The sequence below is a fragment of the Zonotrichia leucophrys genome, chromosome 6, assembly GCF_028769735.1.
Source record: "Zonotrichia leucophrys gambelii isolate GWCS_2022_RI chromosome 6, RI_Zleu_2.0, whole genome shotgun sequence".
NCBI lineage: Eukaryota > Metazoa > Chordata > Aves > Passeriformes > Passerellidae > Zonotrichia > Zonotrichia leucophrys.
In genome coordinates this window covers 31830381-31847385 of record NC_088176.1, presented here as the reverse complement: position 1 = coordinate 31847385, position 17005 = coordinate 31830381, and the positions used below count along the sequence as shown (strand labels likewise).

At 51.3% G+C, this 17005-nt stretch overlaps 1 protein-coding gene across 1 annotated transcript in view; it reads right to left on the bottom strand.

Annotated features, from left to right (window-relative positions):
- Positions 1–16764, bottom strand: part of PAPSS2 (3'-phosphoadenosine 5'-phosphosulfate synthase 2) — a 34032-nt gene extending 17268 nt beyond the window's left edge. Inside the window, exons 1-3 of the mRNA XM_064716374.1 lie at positions 16682–16764; positions 1709–1814; positions 61–296 (exon numbers count right to left, since the gene is read on the bottom strand). Coding sequence (XP_064572444.1) covers positions 61–296; positions 1709–1814; positions 16682–16702 — 363 coding nt within the window. The 5' untranslated portion in view covers positions 16703–16764. The remainder of the gene's footprint in view (positions 1–60; positions 297–1708; positions 1815–16681) is intronic.
- Between the last annotated feature and the right edge of the window lie 241 nt (positions 16765–17005).

The window sequence follows — 17005 nt, the reverse complement described above, 5'->3', positions numbered from 1 at the left end:
CTCATCATCTGAGGTGAAGCTGAGGATAGAGCAGGAGGCCTGGGATCTCCACAGCCTTACCTTGGTGAAGGGGGAGATGAAGCTGGTGATGCAGACGAGCCCCGCGTCGGCGAAGAGCCGCGCCACCTCGGCGATGCGCCGGATGTTCTCCTCGCGGTCCTGGGCCGAGAAGCCCAGGTTCTTGTTCAAGCCGTGCCTCACGTTGTCACCATCCAGGGAGTAGCAGGGGATGCCATGAGCCACCAGGTACTCCTCCAGAGCAAAGCCAATGGTTGTCTTGCCAGCTCCAGAAAGGCCTGCGGGAGGCAGAAGAGTGAGGGGTCAGGTTTGAGGTCAAGAGAGTGAATACAAGTGACACCAGTGGCCAAACTCCTTCTGTCTGAAGCTCCCTACCTCATTCCTTCCTAAAGGAAGTTGGATTCATCCTTCACAGATGAAGGATGAACCTTCACCTTTTCAACCTTTATTATTGGAGGGGTGGCAATAATGCCCTGAGAAAAGCATCTACAGCCCAACCTCTGGAGGGGTCTAACCCAGCAGTGTGTCCTGCTGGGCCATGCTGGAACACAGAGGTTCCAGGAACCAGGGGAGGTTTGAAAGGATGCTGCTTCCTCCAGGTCCCTCCTCATCTTCCTCCTCCTCCCCTTGCTCCTACTGTCAAGAGCCAGCTGCTCTCCCATTCTGAACCCAAGGAGAGGCTCTTGCTGCAACCACGTGGAGTGGGACAGGCTCTGGCAACAAAGGGCCCCCATCACCTCCTTCTCCAGGTGTGTATTTCAAAGAATAACCATCAGCCAGGTAGCTCAAACCTTTCAGACACAACATTTTTGAGTAATACTCAAAAAAGGAAGGAAATTGCCTTGGGTTGAGCTTTTGGCTTCAGAAACTATATAAAAGCAGATTGGGCACTTCAGAATTGAGGAGGAGAACGGAATAGAAATGTGCTTTAATCCAGCATCTACAAACTAAGGTGACAGGAAGGCAAATCAGAATGGCTTTACAAATCCTTCCAAGCATGTCCTTCAACATCCTCCAGCAGCCAAAGAAAATGCCAATATTTAACAAGCAAAGGAACAACTGGACAACTGGCAAAAGACAGACTTGTCTAAATATTAGAAATGAGAAATGCAATTGTCCTTTCTGGCAGCCCCTAATCCCCAGACAACGAGTTTATACTTCAAGACAGACGAGAAGGGCAACAAAACAAATGTAAGGGATTGCTTCCAGTGTGACTCTGTGGCTGGGAGTGTTTATTCTCCAGACAAGGTGGCTGCCTCGTGCTGCCTCAAACCCAGCAGACCTGCATGTCCCAGTGAACTTCCCACCGCTCCTGAATGAAAACATCCGCGTGTCGCACAACCCCGGCTACGTTCCACTGCCGAACACTGGCTGGATGGGAGCCAAGGCTTCCTCAGCTACACACTTGGGAACAACAAGTGCTACCCTGAGGGCCTCTGACATGTTCAAAGGAGCCTGAGAGCAGCTGGGAAATCCATAAAAACATTCATTCTGGGCAGCAGCTGCCAGGGAGAACATCTTGCTGCGCCAGCACCGCGTGGCTGCCTTTCCCACGTGGGGATGTTTTGCAATTCGCGGCTCGCAGGGAGCGCTGACGTTTCCTGCAGATCCCAAATCCCCACCTGGCAGCCACACTCGTGGAGTTGCACAGGTGAGGCCAGGCTTGCATTTCACAGCCTGACAGAAATACCTGTGAGCCAGACTGTGCAGCCTCGGAATCCTCCCCTGGTGCCGACCACTTGTCCTCTCTTACTCCTGCTGACATGGTGGGCTTGGTAAACCACGTTGGTGGATCCCTGAGAAAACAGAGCACAACAAAGCACTTCTGTTACCTTGGCTGCTCTCAGGGTGAAAGGAAATCTCTGCTGGGACAAACAGATGGGAGAGAAATGCAAATCCATTAATGAGGTAGCATGGGGTGGTGGTTCACATGGCGGTGCTTTGGTGTGAGTTGGATTTCTGCCTCAGCAGCACAGACTCGTGTTTTGGAGGCTCTCTGCCTCTGCCCAGGGTGTTTCTGGTGGTGATGCCTTTGTGCCAGCAGGGAGAAGGTGACTCTGCCAGGTGACTGATCCCCCTGCAGGCAGGCAGGACACAGAGCCTGGGCAGAGACACCCTCCCTGCCTTCTCGACAGTTTCAAACACAGCCTCAGCTATTATTTTAATCAGGCTTGCAAAACAAGGTGCTAATTTACTGGCTGTGTAACACAAGAACTGCAGCAGGAGCAGCCCTGAGCTGGGCACACATGGGATGGATGGGAGGCAGAGGAAACAACCCTTGATGTGTCCATGTGTATTCCCAAGCAAACAAGGCACCAGCACTGAGCCAGAGGCCTGAATTTTGGTGCTTCCTAACCTTGCTGACCACAGAGTGTCTGCAGGGCTGCAGGTGAAACAGCCTGGCTCCAGCAGCTGCACAAGGAACGTTGCACATGAAATATCCACAAGACCTTGCTCATTGTGAGGATGGTGTTCCCAACTCACAAGGGAAAGAACAAGGAGGAAACGAGGATATAAATATATCCTGGATACAGAGGAGAGGAGAGGAGAGGAGAGGAGAGGAGAGGAGAGGAGAGGAGAGGAGAGGAGAGGAGAGGAGAGGAGGGGAGAGGAGAGGAGAGGAGAGGAGAGGAGAGGAGAGGAGAGGAGAGGAGAGGAGAGGAGAGGAGAGGAGAGGAGAGGAGAGGAGAGGAGAGGAGAGGAGAGGAGAGGAGAGGAGAGGAGAGGAGAGGAGAGGAGAGGAGAGGAGAGGAGAGGAGAGGAGAGGAGAGGAGAGGAGAGGAGAGGAGAGGAGAGAGAAGAGAGGAGAGGAGAGGAGAAGAGAAGAGGCAACATGGAGACCTCACAGAACTTTCCAGTATCTGAGGGTGCCTATGGGGAAGCTGGAAGGGGACTGTTCATCAGAATGACAGGACAAGGGGAATGGGGTCAGACTGAAATTCAGGTTAGGTATACAGAAGAAATCCTTGCCTGTGAGGTTGGGGAGTGGTGCCCAGAGCAGCTGTGGCTGCCCCTGGATCCCTGGAAGTGCCCAAGGCCAGGCTGGACAGGGCTTGGAGCAGCCTGGGATGGTGGAAGGTGTCCCTGCCCATGGCAGGGGTTGGAACTGGATGGTTTTAAAGTCCCTTCCAACACAAACCAGTCTGTGCTTCTATAAAAAACCCCAAAACATCTCTAGACCTGCCCCAGAAAAGGTGAGTGAATGCTCCACATCCTCTGACTCAGAGAATAAAATAGCTCAAGACTTGGTTTCTGTGGTTTGTTCTGTTTTGTTGCTTTTTGTGGGCTTTTTTCGTGGGGGGTTGTCAAAAGTTTGACCATTCTGAGCTCTCAAAGCACCATGGATGAATTTTCTCCCATCCCCAGGAGTTCAGGCTGTCCCACAGGAGATGAGCCATGATAATGCCTGTACCTCAGGAAGATGCAGGATCTGGCACATTCCTACATGGCTGATGTAAGGAGATTGTTCTAAGTACAGGGTGCTGTGCCATAAACCTGCCCTGGGTGAGCATCTCAGAGCTGTTATTTTGCACACTGGCACCTTTGGGAGCTTGGCAAAGCAGCACTGAGGGCAATTCTGCAATTCAGCAGCACTGGCACACCTCTCCCACCTGCTGGGAGCCCCAGATGGTACCAAATCCCTCAGGTTTTTGTGCTCTCTTCATAAACTTCCCAGGAAACTCTTCCCAACCCCGAGCAACTGGATGGGTGGGCTGGGAGCTTGATTAGCTGGGAATGACCAGGTTTCATCATCCACCAGCTAGGAATGGTTTGGGAAGCCAGAGCTGTGGTGGAAAGGAGTGAAGGCACCAGGAAAACTGAGCATTAATGGCCTGACAGCAAATCCTGGAGAGGTTTTGCCTAGGAAAAGCATTTCCTGCAAGATGGTTGGGAGGCAGAGAGAAGCAGTGGAGGGGTTGAATCAGATGCAGGGCTGTCCTGCTGATTTGATTCTTGGGGTTTTAACCCTGTCACTGCAAATCAAACATATTTAAGTAGATAATCCAGTCATCACCAGAACATCAACACCTGGATGTTGGGCCTTAAAGCAGGGACAATTTAGGACACTAAGCATGTCATGGAATAGTCTGGGTCAAGGAAATGAGGTCTGGGAGAGAAACTTCTGATTTATAATTCAGCCCCAAACAAGGCAATAAATGTCCCAGCAGCAGCATCTCCAAAGAAGGGCTGTGCATGCCCTGCCAGACAGATGGTTAAAGATGACACTGCCACACTCTCCCCATTCCTTGGAAATCTGCTCTTTGGCCCTGTCTGGGTGAGCTCAGTGCTCAGCCCACCCTGCCTTAGCTCATCCAGGAAATGAGAAAAAAACAAACACATCGCTCCAGACCTTGGGCTGAGGCTGCAGCAGACCAAAAACCCAAACCCTGTTTTTGGTCTCCTCTCCTACTGAACCTTTCCATGAGGTTGGCAAACAGGGAGACACCAAGATCTTTAGGATCAGCCTTGACTGAGCTGCCTGTCAAGGGTTGTTGGGATCTTTAGCTTGCCACAGTAATCCCAAGGAAAGTTGGGAAGTCTCTTTTCCCAGCCCAGCAGTTGCAGAAGGAGTCAGGGCTCTTCATTTCTCAGTCTCAAGGTTGTTTATTGTTCCTTATCTATAAATTTCTTTCTCCTGTCCTGCTGAGGTCTGTCCAGCAGGACAGTCCAGGCACTCTGCCTGTCCCTGGGGTGGTGTTATGTCTTTATACTAAAAACTACCTGTACAATATTTTCAATTACTTCCCAATACCCATCACCTATGTTAGACAGTGAGCTTCTACTCCAAACCAATCCAAAAGTGCCAACAACACAGCAGAAGATGGAGGGAAGAAGAAGAAGGGCTGGACACACCCAGATCCCTCCATCTTGCCCCCATGGATCCTCATTCTAAAAACCCCAAAATCTACTTTTTCACCCTGTGATAAATTCACTATCATTCTACTCAATTTGTCGTGGCTTTCAGATCTTCATCTAAGGTTGGTAACTTGCACCACACAGGCATTTTTGGGCTCTTGGCTGCTCAGGACAGCCAGAGGGATGTCCTGGGTCCTGTCAAGAGTCTCTAGGCTTAGTTTCCAAAGGGAAGAAGCTTTTTGCCCTGCTGTGTGGAAGCAGGCTGCAGCCAGGGGCAGGAGGATTTCCTGAGATGTGGCCTCTGAGAGAGGAGAGTCTTGCTGGAGATCAGGAACCACCAGAGTCCTGTGCTCTGAGAGCCACCACTGCTCAATTCATGGCACCCCAAGGAGTGACCTCAGCTCCTCCTGAGCTAATTGGCCCTGGAAAGGAGGAGCTGTGCTTGCCCACATCAATTATGTGTGACTGCTCAAGGAGATCTTATCAGGGAGCATCTTCTCCTCTCATCTCACAGGTGAAAGCACAGAGGTCTGTGGGGCCTCTCCCAGACCTCACTGATGCTTGTTGGGAGCAGAACCACTGTGCATTTAATAGAAAATGCAGCAGACAAGAAAGACATTTATAATCACAGACTTATGGAGGTGCTAAGGCTGGGAAAGACCTTTAAGATCATCAAGTCCAACAGCACCAGCACTGTGTTCACCACTAAGCCATGTCCTCAAGGGCCACATCCACATGTTTCTGGTGATTTCACCGCTTCCCTGAGCAGCCCATTCCAATGCTCTACAACCATTTCCACGAAAAAAGTTTCCTAATATCCAATCTGAGCCTCCCCTGGCCCAACTTGGGGCTGTTTTCTCTCATCCTGTCCCTGTTCTCTGGGAGCACAGCCTGAGCCCTGCAGGCTCTTCCCCATCCTGGCAGGAGTTGTGCAGAGCCACAAGGGCCCCCTGAGCCTCCTTTGCTCCAGGCTCAGCCCCTTCCCAGCCCCCTCAGCCCCTCCTGGGGCTCCAGCCCCTTCCCCAGCTCCCTGAGCTTCTCCTCATCAGAACCCCTCCCCAGCTCTGCTGCCCTTTTGGGTTTAGGGTTGTCCCAACAAATTGCATGAATATTTTACCATCTTTTACCATCTCCCAGTAGGATTTCAAGTATAAACTCTGCTCCTTAGGGCAGCACCTCCTCGTGCCTCCACATCCCCAGTTCTTCAACCAGCACCTCCATGGCTGCATCACGAGTGGGAGCAAGGCAAGAACCAGCTGCAAGTGCCACGTTCCAGAGCTGAGCAGGACATTTGAGAGATGCCCTGAGTGCACACAACACCTGAGTGTACCCAGCCACCCAGAGCAGGCAGAGCTCTGTGATGCTGCACAAGGAGATGAGGCACCAGAAAGCCATGGTGGCCCATCAGATCCAAGCCCAGTTCCTCATGGTGCCCTCATTTCACCCCTGCCTGCTGCAGCTGGCACAGACACGGCTCTGGAAGCTGGCCAGGAGCTGCACTCATGGCAGGCTGCAGCAGCATCCTGCTCTGGAGAGGGATTTCATTTCTCACTCCCGAAACCACGCTGAGGCTGAGCAGCCCCGTGCTCACTCAGCACCAGCATCCAGCTGGCAGCACTCAGAGCCCCAGGGAAACCCTGACCCAGCAGCCAGGGCAGGGTCAGGACTGCCCCAGCTGCCTTTTTATTTACAGGGCAAGCTCACAGCACCAGGAATATGATTCATTTTTTTCCAGTCAAGCGTTTCACACACACCCTATTTTGGGACAGCAGCCTGGACACGTCTGCAGGAAGGAAAAATTAGAGCTAAATAAAAATAGAGGCTTTTGAAATGTTTGCAGCTGATCCTGTCTGCAAATGGGCTTTTAAAATGATGGAATGATCAAGCAAGCCTTCACTTTGACAGGCAAGCAGTGGGATCAAGCAGTGGAGGGATTATTGGGTGTCCTGTGCAGGGTCAGGAATTGGGCTTGATGATCCTTGTGGGTCCCTTCCAGCCCAGGAGGTTCTGTGATTCTGAGGTCAAACACTTCCCTAAGCCTCAGGAGAGTGAGCTACTCTGTCATTAAAAAAACCCTCCCAACTCCTGCCAGCATACTGAAAAAAAAAATTTAAAATATTTGTTCCTACCAGTTACATTTGATATATAAAAAATTACATGTATCAAATTTTTCCTTTAAAAATGATTTTCTTTTACCAGGGCTGCTGTGGCAAAAGGGTGATACTGTATCCATGAGCAACCAGAGGGGAAAACCTCCTGTAAAAGAGGCATTTGCTGAAGAAGAGCAAAACTGCTACTCCAAAGAAAAGGAGGAAGAGAGGGAAAATGGGGGGTTTTGTGTGTGGAAGCAGAGATTTGATTACAATCACACTGAAGAACAATGAGAAACCTTGGCATGTCTCACACTCCAGCTCAGCTCCTGTAACCCAAACCCTGTGGGCTTTCCCCAGATATTCACTTACTGCCCTGAGGCAGCAAATGCTGCAAACCCAGCCCCATTCCTTCCCCAGGGAAAGCCCCAGCAGGGAGGAGTTACCCTGGGAATTTTGCCTGTTTTAGCCCAGGATGCAGCCCCAGAGGGGGAAGTGGGACCTTGCAAGCATCTTTTGTACTGCTCACCATCACCTTCCTGCTCCCATGCTGCTGTGCCACCAGCTTCCTGCTCTCATGTTGGTGTCCCCACTGTGCCATCACCTTCCTGCTGTCCCTGCTGTGCCACCACCTTCCTGGTGTCTCCATTGTGCCACCACCTTCCTGCTCCCATACTGGTGTCCCCTGCTGTGCCATTACCTGGTGTATTCACTGTGCCACTACTTTCCTGCTCCCATGCTGGTGTCCCTACTGTGCCACCACCTCCCTGGTGTCTCCATTGTGCCACCACCTTCCTGCTCCCACGTCGGTGACCACGTTGTGCCACCACCTTCCCGTTCTCATGCGAGTGTCCCCACTGTGCCACCACCTTCGTGCTCCCATGCTGCTGTCCCCACTGTGCCACCATTTTCCTGCTCCCGTGCTGGTGTCCCTGCTGTGCCACCACCTTCCCGGTATCCCCACTGTGTCACCACCTTTGTGCTCCCATACTGGTGTCCCCACTGTGCCACCACCTCCCTGCTCCCCTCTGCTGTCCCCCTGTCCCCTGCCCAGGGCTGAGTCTCCTTTCCCAGCACCTGGAGGTGACAAGGACTGTGTTTTCTCTCAGGCTGAGCTGGGCAGTGACAGTGCCATGTCCCCCCCACCACCCCAGTTCCAGTTCCAGCCACATGCTGGGCTGGGATCCCTTTGTGCAGCCTGGATAAAGTGCTCTGAATAAAGGCCAGCAGCTCAGGCTCTCCTTGGCACTCTGTGCCTGTTCCTTTGGCATCACCCCCAGGGCCCTGCCAGGAACACAGCACACAAAACCTTAAGGAGAGCAGCAGAGCCATCCCAGTGCCCCAAAACAAGCAGCCTTTCAGCCTGGAGCCAGACAGCTGCAGATGCCAAACCTCACCAACACAAGATTTTCAAGCTGCTGTTAAGCTGAAGCCGTGTTTTCTTAAGCCACAAGAATTTCTGAGCTCTTAGCAAGACCTTATTTGCTGATGGCAGCTCAAATATTTTTTCTCTTGGCATAAATTCACACAGCTTGGGTTGTCACAATCAAAAAAAGAGAAGAAAGTCAACAAAATCAGGCTCATGTTCCAGTAACTCCCCAAATCAGATGCTGATTTCCACACTGTGAGGCCAGATCAGCAGCTGGGGACTGAAATCTGTTTCCTTATCTTGGAATGAAGTGATGTCACTGCTGTCATTTCCTCGATGCAGAAAAGCCACTGACTCACCCTGTGCTCCTGCATTTTTTGGGATAAACTTGGAAGGCCAGGACAGATGTTATAAAAACAAATCTGCCCGTTTTCATTCCTGAAATCTCAAGGGACAGCTGCAGGGACAGCAAATATTTAACAAACAAAGCATTTTGTCACAAAGAACAATTTAAACATGAAACCCCTCCATGGTGGCCCAAAGTTGAATATTCAGAGCAGTTCTGGTAAATGATCTCCCCCAGCTGAACCCACCTGAGCAGTTGGGTCCCTGCTCCTTGTGCAAACAATGGGTTTGACATTGCAGAAGAACTTGCCTTGGTTTGATGCCTGCCAGGAAAACACCCAGAACACAGGACCCTGCTTCTCTGCCTTCTCCTGGAGAGAAAGATCTGGCTACAGAAATGGGAAACTGAGATCAGTCCCTCAGAGTGCAGGAACAAGAGGAAAAGAGGGCAAAGGTACAGATTCTGACTACACATTAACTTCAGAAGGTGAAGAAGAAGGATCAGCCTCTGCCCTGAAAACTCCATCTTGTTTATATATATTACTGTATTCTAAAACTTTAAACTATTAACTCTTCCACCATGTGACATTACACACTTCTATTCAAATTACACACTCACAATCCCAGTTCCATCATTCCAGTCTGGAATTCCATTCCAGGCCTTGGCAGGGCTGCCCAGGGAGCTTTGCAGTGCCCAGCCCTGCAGGTGTCCCAGGAAGGGCTGGAGGTGGCACTCAGTGCTCTGGGCTGGGCACAAGGTGGGCACTGGGCACAGCTGGGACTCCAGGGGCTGGCAGGGATTCTCCAGCCTCAGTATTTCTGTGATTCTGTAACAGAACTCATTCTGCTGTGAGGCTTCTCCTCTGCAGGACCTGAAGGAAGGGCAAAGCTGGGCTCCAGCCCAGGCTGGTGGGCTCAGCGTGTGCCTCTCCCTGCCTCAGGCTGGATGTCCAGCCTTGAACCCGCTCTCTGTGCCACATGTGCCTGACTTTGTGGGGTCAATGGTCACCTGCAGGCCACAGGACACCTCTGTCCACCTCAGCACCTTTTTTAGGGTTTTCAAAGTGCAAAAGCAGCAGCAGGGGGGAGCTCAGGGGAGCTCAGCCAGAAGCACCACACAGGACAGAGTTAAATGGGAGAACTTTGCCTGACAGGCCAAAAGTTCACAGGCTGGAAAAAACCATGATGATGAATTCATGGAAGGAAAGTTCATCAGGGACTGCCAGGAGGAAAGGCACAGCCTCTGATATCTCAGGCTGTAAATCAGTGGAGAGGGGGACAATGCACTGCTGTCCCAGCCATAAACTCATTGCTGGCTGCCACTGGGAACGACAGACAAGGCCAGACCTTCCCCTCACTCAGCACCTCTCAGTCCCCCCAGAATTCCTGGGGGATGGAGCCAGGGCTGTTTTCACTGCTGCACCACTCAATGTGCTGCTCTACAAAACCAGCTGCAGGAGACCAGTGCAAGTTGAGGATGAGGAGGATGAAGTTTTCCTGCTCCCTGTGCATCTGAGCCCTACAAGCTGCAAGATGGGTTTTCAATGTGTGAGTGCACGCAGGGTCACCTGGACCCTGCCCTAAATCAGCACCAGGGATGTTGGAACCCTCCTGGATGAGTGGCTGCTCAGCATTTCCCCACCCCTCCCTAAAGCAGGTGGAGGCACAGCCCTTGGTCATTCCACGCTGCCCAAAGGCTGCTCCAAGGACACTTCCACATTTTCCTTGGAGATTGTTGTTATTGGTCCCTCACAAATTCATGCAAACTCCCAGCATCTCTCAGGGAGTGGCATCACCCCCACTTTTACAACCACAGAAGGGCAGTGGGGAACGAAACCAGCAGCAGATGAAGACTTCAGCTCCCACAATATTTAAGACATAAAAATGACAGGATTGAAGAGCAGCTCCTCTGGACTTCAGGCTGCTCCACATCCCTTACATCCATCCCCAGGGCGTCAGAGCAGCTTTGCAGGGATGCAATGAGCATTCCCAGATTTGCAATGAGCATTCCCAGGGTTGCAATGAGCATTCCCAGATTTGCAATGAGCATTCCCAGAGATGCAATGAGCATTCCCAGATTTGCAATGAGCATTCCCAGAGGTGCAATGAGCATTCCCAGAGGTGCAATGAGCATTCCCAGGGAGGCAATGAGCATTCCCAGATGCAATGAGCATTCCCAGGTTTGCAATGAGCATTCCCAGATTTGCAATGAGCATTCCCAGGTTGGCAATGAGCATTCCCAGAGATGCAATGAGCATTCCCAGATTTGCAATGAGCATTCCCAGATGTGCAAGGAGCATTCCCAGATTTGCAAGGAGCATTCCCAGATTTGCAATGAGCATTCCCAGATTGCAATGAGCATTCCCAGGATGCAATGAGCATTCCCAGGGTGCAATGAGCATTCCCAGATGTGCAATGAGCATTCCCAAGGTTGCAATGAGCATTCCCAAGGTTGCAATGAGCATTCCCAGGTTGCAATGAGCATTCCCAGGGATGCAATGAGCATTCCCAGAGGTGCAATGAGCATTCCCAGATTTGCAATGAGCATTCCCAGGGATGCAATGAGCATTCCCAGGTTGGCAATGAGCATTCCCAGATTTGCAATGAGCATTCCCAGGTTGGCAATGAGCATTCCCAGATTGGCAATGAGCATTCCCAGGGATGCAATGAGCATTCCCAGGTGCAATGAGCATTCCCAGATTGCAATGAGCTTTCCCCAGATGCAATGAGCATTCCCAGGATGCAATGAGCATTCCCAGATTGCAATGAGCATTCCCAGATTGCAATGAGCATTCCCAGATTGCAATGAGCTGTCCCAGGGGGGTGCTCATTCCCAGAGTCCAATGCAGCCTATCCCAGATTCCCTAAATGAGCATTCCATTCCGCCCTTCCCAATTGAGCAATGACATTCCCACAATGGCTAGGAGCATGCCCAAAAATGAGCATTCCCACTTTTTGCATATCAATAAGCTTCAGTGATATGGAATCATTTCCCCAGGGGCAACAGAGATGCAATGAGCATTCCCAGGTTGGCAATGAGCATTCCCAGAGTTGCAATGAGCATTCCCAGATTTGCAATGAGCATTCCCAGGGTTGAGTGAGCTGCCTCATCCATAGCTGGGGGTGCTCATTGTGCCCAGCTCAGCCCCCCATTGCAGCCCTATAAAAAACCTCTCCTCTAAAATGACTTTTTCCCCATCTTCCCACACTGACTGGCAACACAGCCTAATGATCTTCCCATCAGAAGGGCTGGGCAGGCCTCAAAAATGAGCTCCCACCACAATGGGAAGCTAAAATACAGTTTGATATGGAAGAAAACATTTTGTCCTGCCAGAGAGGCCACAAAGACTTCCAGGTCAGAAAGTCTTGGAAATGTAGGTGCAGATGGTTGTTTTCCAGCAATGCACACAAAAAGCTCATCTCAACACGGCACAAAGTGCTGCAGCTCACAGAAAATCAAATCAAACCTGTGTAAAACCACTCCTCCCTCAAGCTCTGCTCTCCTAACACGTTTTGGCGCCCACTCAGCAGACAAAGCTTTTGACACATGGAGCTGTAACCGAGCCAAGCTGCGAGCGAAGGAGCAAAGACCACTCAGGGAGGGACAGGAGGCAGCGCCAGCAAGGAATTACCCGCCCCAAGGCAAACCCCAGGCTCCCAGCATCCCCTGGCATGACGCACGGGCAGGGCTTTTTTGCATCCCTCCTTTTGTTAATGATACACTCAGGGTAAATTCTCACTTGGAAATGATTAAGCTGTGAGCCCATTAAGGAGCTATTTCTCACTGCCTTCAGCTGTGCCACCCCACTCGTGATAACAGCAAATTCACAAATGGCAACCTGAATTACACAGCCTTTTTCTTAATGGATTTTTGAGGAGCAAAGTGTGACCAAAGTACAGGTTCAAGCATTCACACAGGCCCTGCGTGCCCCTTATCTTTTGGGGGCACATACAGCTGTGAGTTTATCTAAAACACCTGCTTTCAGATAGGCTTTTCATTTCTAAAGGCACCCTCCAGGATCAACATCAGCCCAGTTAAAACAATAATAACTAAAAACAAAAAAAAAGCAAATATGCCAGAATTTGTCTTGAAAACCTTCCAGAAAAACAGAACTCCCTGGCCTAAATCTGAGCTGCAGCTGCAGTGCACATGTGTGGGCAGTGTGGGGTGGCAGCACCACTCCAACCACCGCCAGCAGAGGTGCTCTGACCACACCAAGGTGGTTCTTTCATTCCCCAAGCCCTGGAGGGACCAGCATGGAAAGGAGAAGGCATCCATATTAAAAAACCTGCAACTTTTCCTGGCTTTTCTTCCCTGAAATCCCCCAAACTGAAGCTGTCTGCTCTTACAGAGCTGAGTGTGGTTATTAACCACTGCTCTGGCACACTGGCAGCCCAAGTGAATGAAACAGCAAGAGACTGGAAAGGGAACTTGCTAATAGCGAAGAAAAGGAGAGAAAGTTATAATTAACAAAGCAGCAGAAGTTAATCACCTCACCTTTCCATGGTCTCTGAAGAAAAGAGATATAAAGCAAACAAAGTAATAGAAAATCAAGCAAGAAATCTCAAGCATGGGAAACAATCACCTTTGGATGTCACGGTGCAATGAGCTGGGCACTGTGCTCCACAGGATAAATCATGCTGTAAGAACAAGCAGCCTGTGGCTCGCTGGATAAAACATGAGCTGGAGAAAACTCACTTTGTGGAGTGGCTCAGTGCAGAGCAAGCCAGGCCAATTCCCTGAAATCATGGCTTTGCTGCCCTGTCCCCCAGGCAGTGTCACTGCAATGAGCTACTCGGGACTGCTTTGAAAATAAACAGCTTTCAAGTTGTTTTGCTCTTCACTTTCAAGGCAACAGTTAAGAGTAAGTGTGAGAGTGATGAACGCAGGGTTTGGGTGTTTTAATAAGCTTTTTCTTTCATGTTGCTTGGCAATTAAATCGATGGAGATGTACATGTGTTCCTGCTCTGCCTGGGGTATCACTCAGTCCATCTGAACTCTGCCCTGCAGCTCTGTTTTTTCCAACATGAGAGTAGTTTTTAGGCAAAGAAGCTAAACCTCTTTCCTCAGGGTTGATTTGATCTTGTGGGTTTGTTGCTGCTCTTTAAATAAATTTAAATAAGCCCACATCATTTGCACATAAGCCGTGCACAAACACAAGTGTGCCAGCAGAAGTTCCTGTGGGGATGTGGAAGCACATCCCACTGCCAGCCAGGGATGCCATGTCACAGACATCTTCTCATAAAAATCCTTTCTTCAGGATTTTCCCTTCTGGGAAGCTGAAGCCCCAGAAAAAGAATGTAAACCATAGTTATCTGCTGCTGTAGGATGTAACAAGTAGATCTGTGATTGGTCTCCTGTGGATGTTTGGATTTACTGAGTACTCACAGCAGAGCTGGGTCTCACCCTCTGCTGAGACACAGCCCTTTGTTATTCATTCCTTTTTCTATTCTTAGCTTAGCTAGCCTTCTGAGAACTTTCTATTCTTGTAGCATAGTTATAATGTAGTATATATATCATAAAATAATAAATCAAGCCTTCTGAACATGAGGTCAACATTCTCGCCTCTCTCTTCAAGCCCTGTGACAATGCCACACCAGCCACACTCCTGGAGATGCTGCTGCAGGTGACAAAGCTGGAACACTTTTGGAAAAGGCACTTTCAGTAGTAGGGCTCTCATTCTCCCCAAGCAAAGCAAAGAGAAGCTTCACTGGGGGCTGGACTTGCAATGCCTCCATGCCCTGCGATGCGCTGAGCTGCACTCCCCACGCAGCCCTGGGGACACGAAGGCACGCAGGGCAGGGCTGTGCCTCTGGGCTCTGTGCGAGCTTCCCTGGAGCACAGTGCCCCATCTGTGTCCTGCTGGGCGTCAGGAAAGCGCCGCAGGCTCGGCGGGCACGGGCAGCGAGCTGCGGAAATAGCGCGGTGCGGGAGCAGGAGCTGAGCCCTGAAAGCCGCGCTGTGCAAGAGCCCAACAATGAACAAGGGCAGCCCCACCTCCCTCACCGCACTCCCTGCTCCTCAGAGAGAGCAGGGTTTGCCACCGAGGCACACAGGAGGGACATTGAGCCTCGAAGGTCATCGCTGCCCAAAAAGCATCCAATAAATGCTTTTCTGTCAGGGAGGGCTGGGACAGCAGGGAACTGCCTGGCACGTAGAGGACTTCGTGCCTCTTGCAGCGTGGAGAGCAGAAATGAAGGGAGCACAAAGTGTTTCCACATTAACCAGCCAAAGAGAGATTCCTGCTCACCAAGACTCTGGTCCTCACACAAGGCAGAATTGAGGTGCTGTGCTCATTTTTAAGGACACCACATGCAGAAGCAAAAAAAAAAAAAAAGTTTTCTTCTTTACACCTTACCATAATAACAACTAATAAATAGGTGTGCAATTAAAGCATCCTCACATCAGATTCAAACTCCAGAGAGCATTATTCAGGCTGAATTTAGGGTTTAAAACCTGGGCTTCTAGTTATTCAATTTGTCAAATAACACCGTGGTCCAGCTCACTGCCACTGCTGTGCCTTTCCAAAACTGACAGCTGAAAGCATCACCTGCAAAACCCAGCTCTGACATCCCCTCAGTGAACAAAGCTGGTAACATCCAGCCTCACAAAACCCGGTCTGTGGGACAGAGAAACTGTGATAAAAAATGAGGTTTTAGCAGCAACAAGGATTTTTAGGGGTAATAAGGATTTGTGTTACTGGGAGAATGAAGAATGAGGAATAAGAAGGGGCAGAAGAAGGATGATCCTACTGCTGTATCAATAGGGATCTCAACAGGACAAATTATTGTCCTGTAGAGATCCCTATTAAAATGAACCCCTGGCTGTTGCAGCTACAAAAAGTATATGTGGGCACAAAAAAAGGTAAAGCACCCTGAACAAAGTGAAATTCCTTATCCAGGCCTTTGATACCAACTGGAGATGGCTGAAATCAAGAAGCTGCTGAGGTTGCAGTTTGGAGAGAGAACTTCCTTTACACTCTGTGCAACCACATCTCCCTGGCAAGGCACGGGAAGATCACTAATGGGACATCACCGTTTCACCATCGCTCCCCAAACCTCCTGTAATTAGCCAAATCACGCCTTTTCTCACCCCTTGGATACCTGGCAGATAAGCACACCAAAATCCACCTACAGCTGTCAAGCTGATAGCATCTGTTTTGACAGCCACGGCACAAAGGTCAGCCACAAACTTGCTTATAAAGGTCATTTTTCCAGCCCAGGGTGGAGGCAAAGGAGAGGGATTATTCTGGAAGTTCAGCAATACCTCTCTCCTGTCACAGCAGTGAACAGAACTCCCATACACAGCTCGCACCTCCCCTGCCTGAAATAATCCCTAAACCACAGGTTTTTGCGTTTCCAAGAACACCCTGCTGCACAGGCTCGCTTTGTTCCGTGTGGGTTTGGGTGCATTCCTCCCCGGACAGATTGCCACTGTGTCCAAAATGCATCAAATCCATCGGAAAAGTTTATGGCAAAGTTAAGGAAAAAAAAGCGAATCAACCAGCAGAAAGCAGCCCTAAGGACTTACGTCAAGATTTCTTCTGGTTCTGATTTAAAACCTGGAAAACGCACACACAGCCAGAGGGACCCAGCCCCGAGGAGCAGGGGAGGGCAGCTGGCAAGCGGAACGCGATGTCTGCCTGCCGTGGCTGTGATTTGCAATTCGAATTTCTCACTGAGCTGCGATTCCTTTAGCTTTGCCGCGATGCTGAGAGCCTGACGGCGGCGGTGAGCGAGCGCCTCGCCTGGCACCGGGACAGGGGACACCCAAAAAGCCACGAGCGGGGCAGGACCGGAGCTCCGGCCGTGCCTGGAGGGACCCGCGGGGCAGGTGCGGGATGCGGAGGATGCTCGGGCAGCCCAGCCATCCATGCCGAGTGATGGATGGGCTGGCGAGCTCCCGAGCGGTGCCGGAACTCCCGCTGCCCGCGGATCCCAGCGCAGGACAGGGAGAGGGACCCGCGGGAACAGCCCAGCCCCGCTCCCGGCGCGTCCCTACCGTGTGCTCGCGGCTCGCCATGGTGCTGCTGCTGCTGCGGCTGCTGCGGTGGGCCCGGCGGGGGAAGCCCTATAAGGGCTGCGGGACACGTAGCGCGGCCCTGGGCCGGCCCCTCTCGCCCTGTGCCCGCCCCCGCCACCGCCTCCTCCGGCCCGGCCCCCGCGGGAACCGGGCAGGGCGCTCCGGCCCTCAGCCCCCGTGAGGGGCGGGCAGGGAGCTCCGGGCAGGGAGCTCCGGCCCTCACCCAGTTTAGGGGCGGGCAGGGAGCTGCGGCTCTCATCCCCGTGAGGAGCGGGCAGGGAGCTCCGGGCAGGGAGCTCCGGC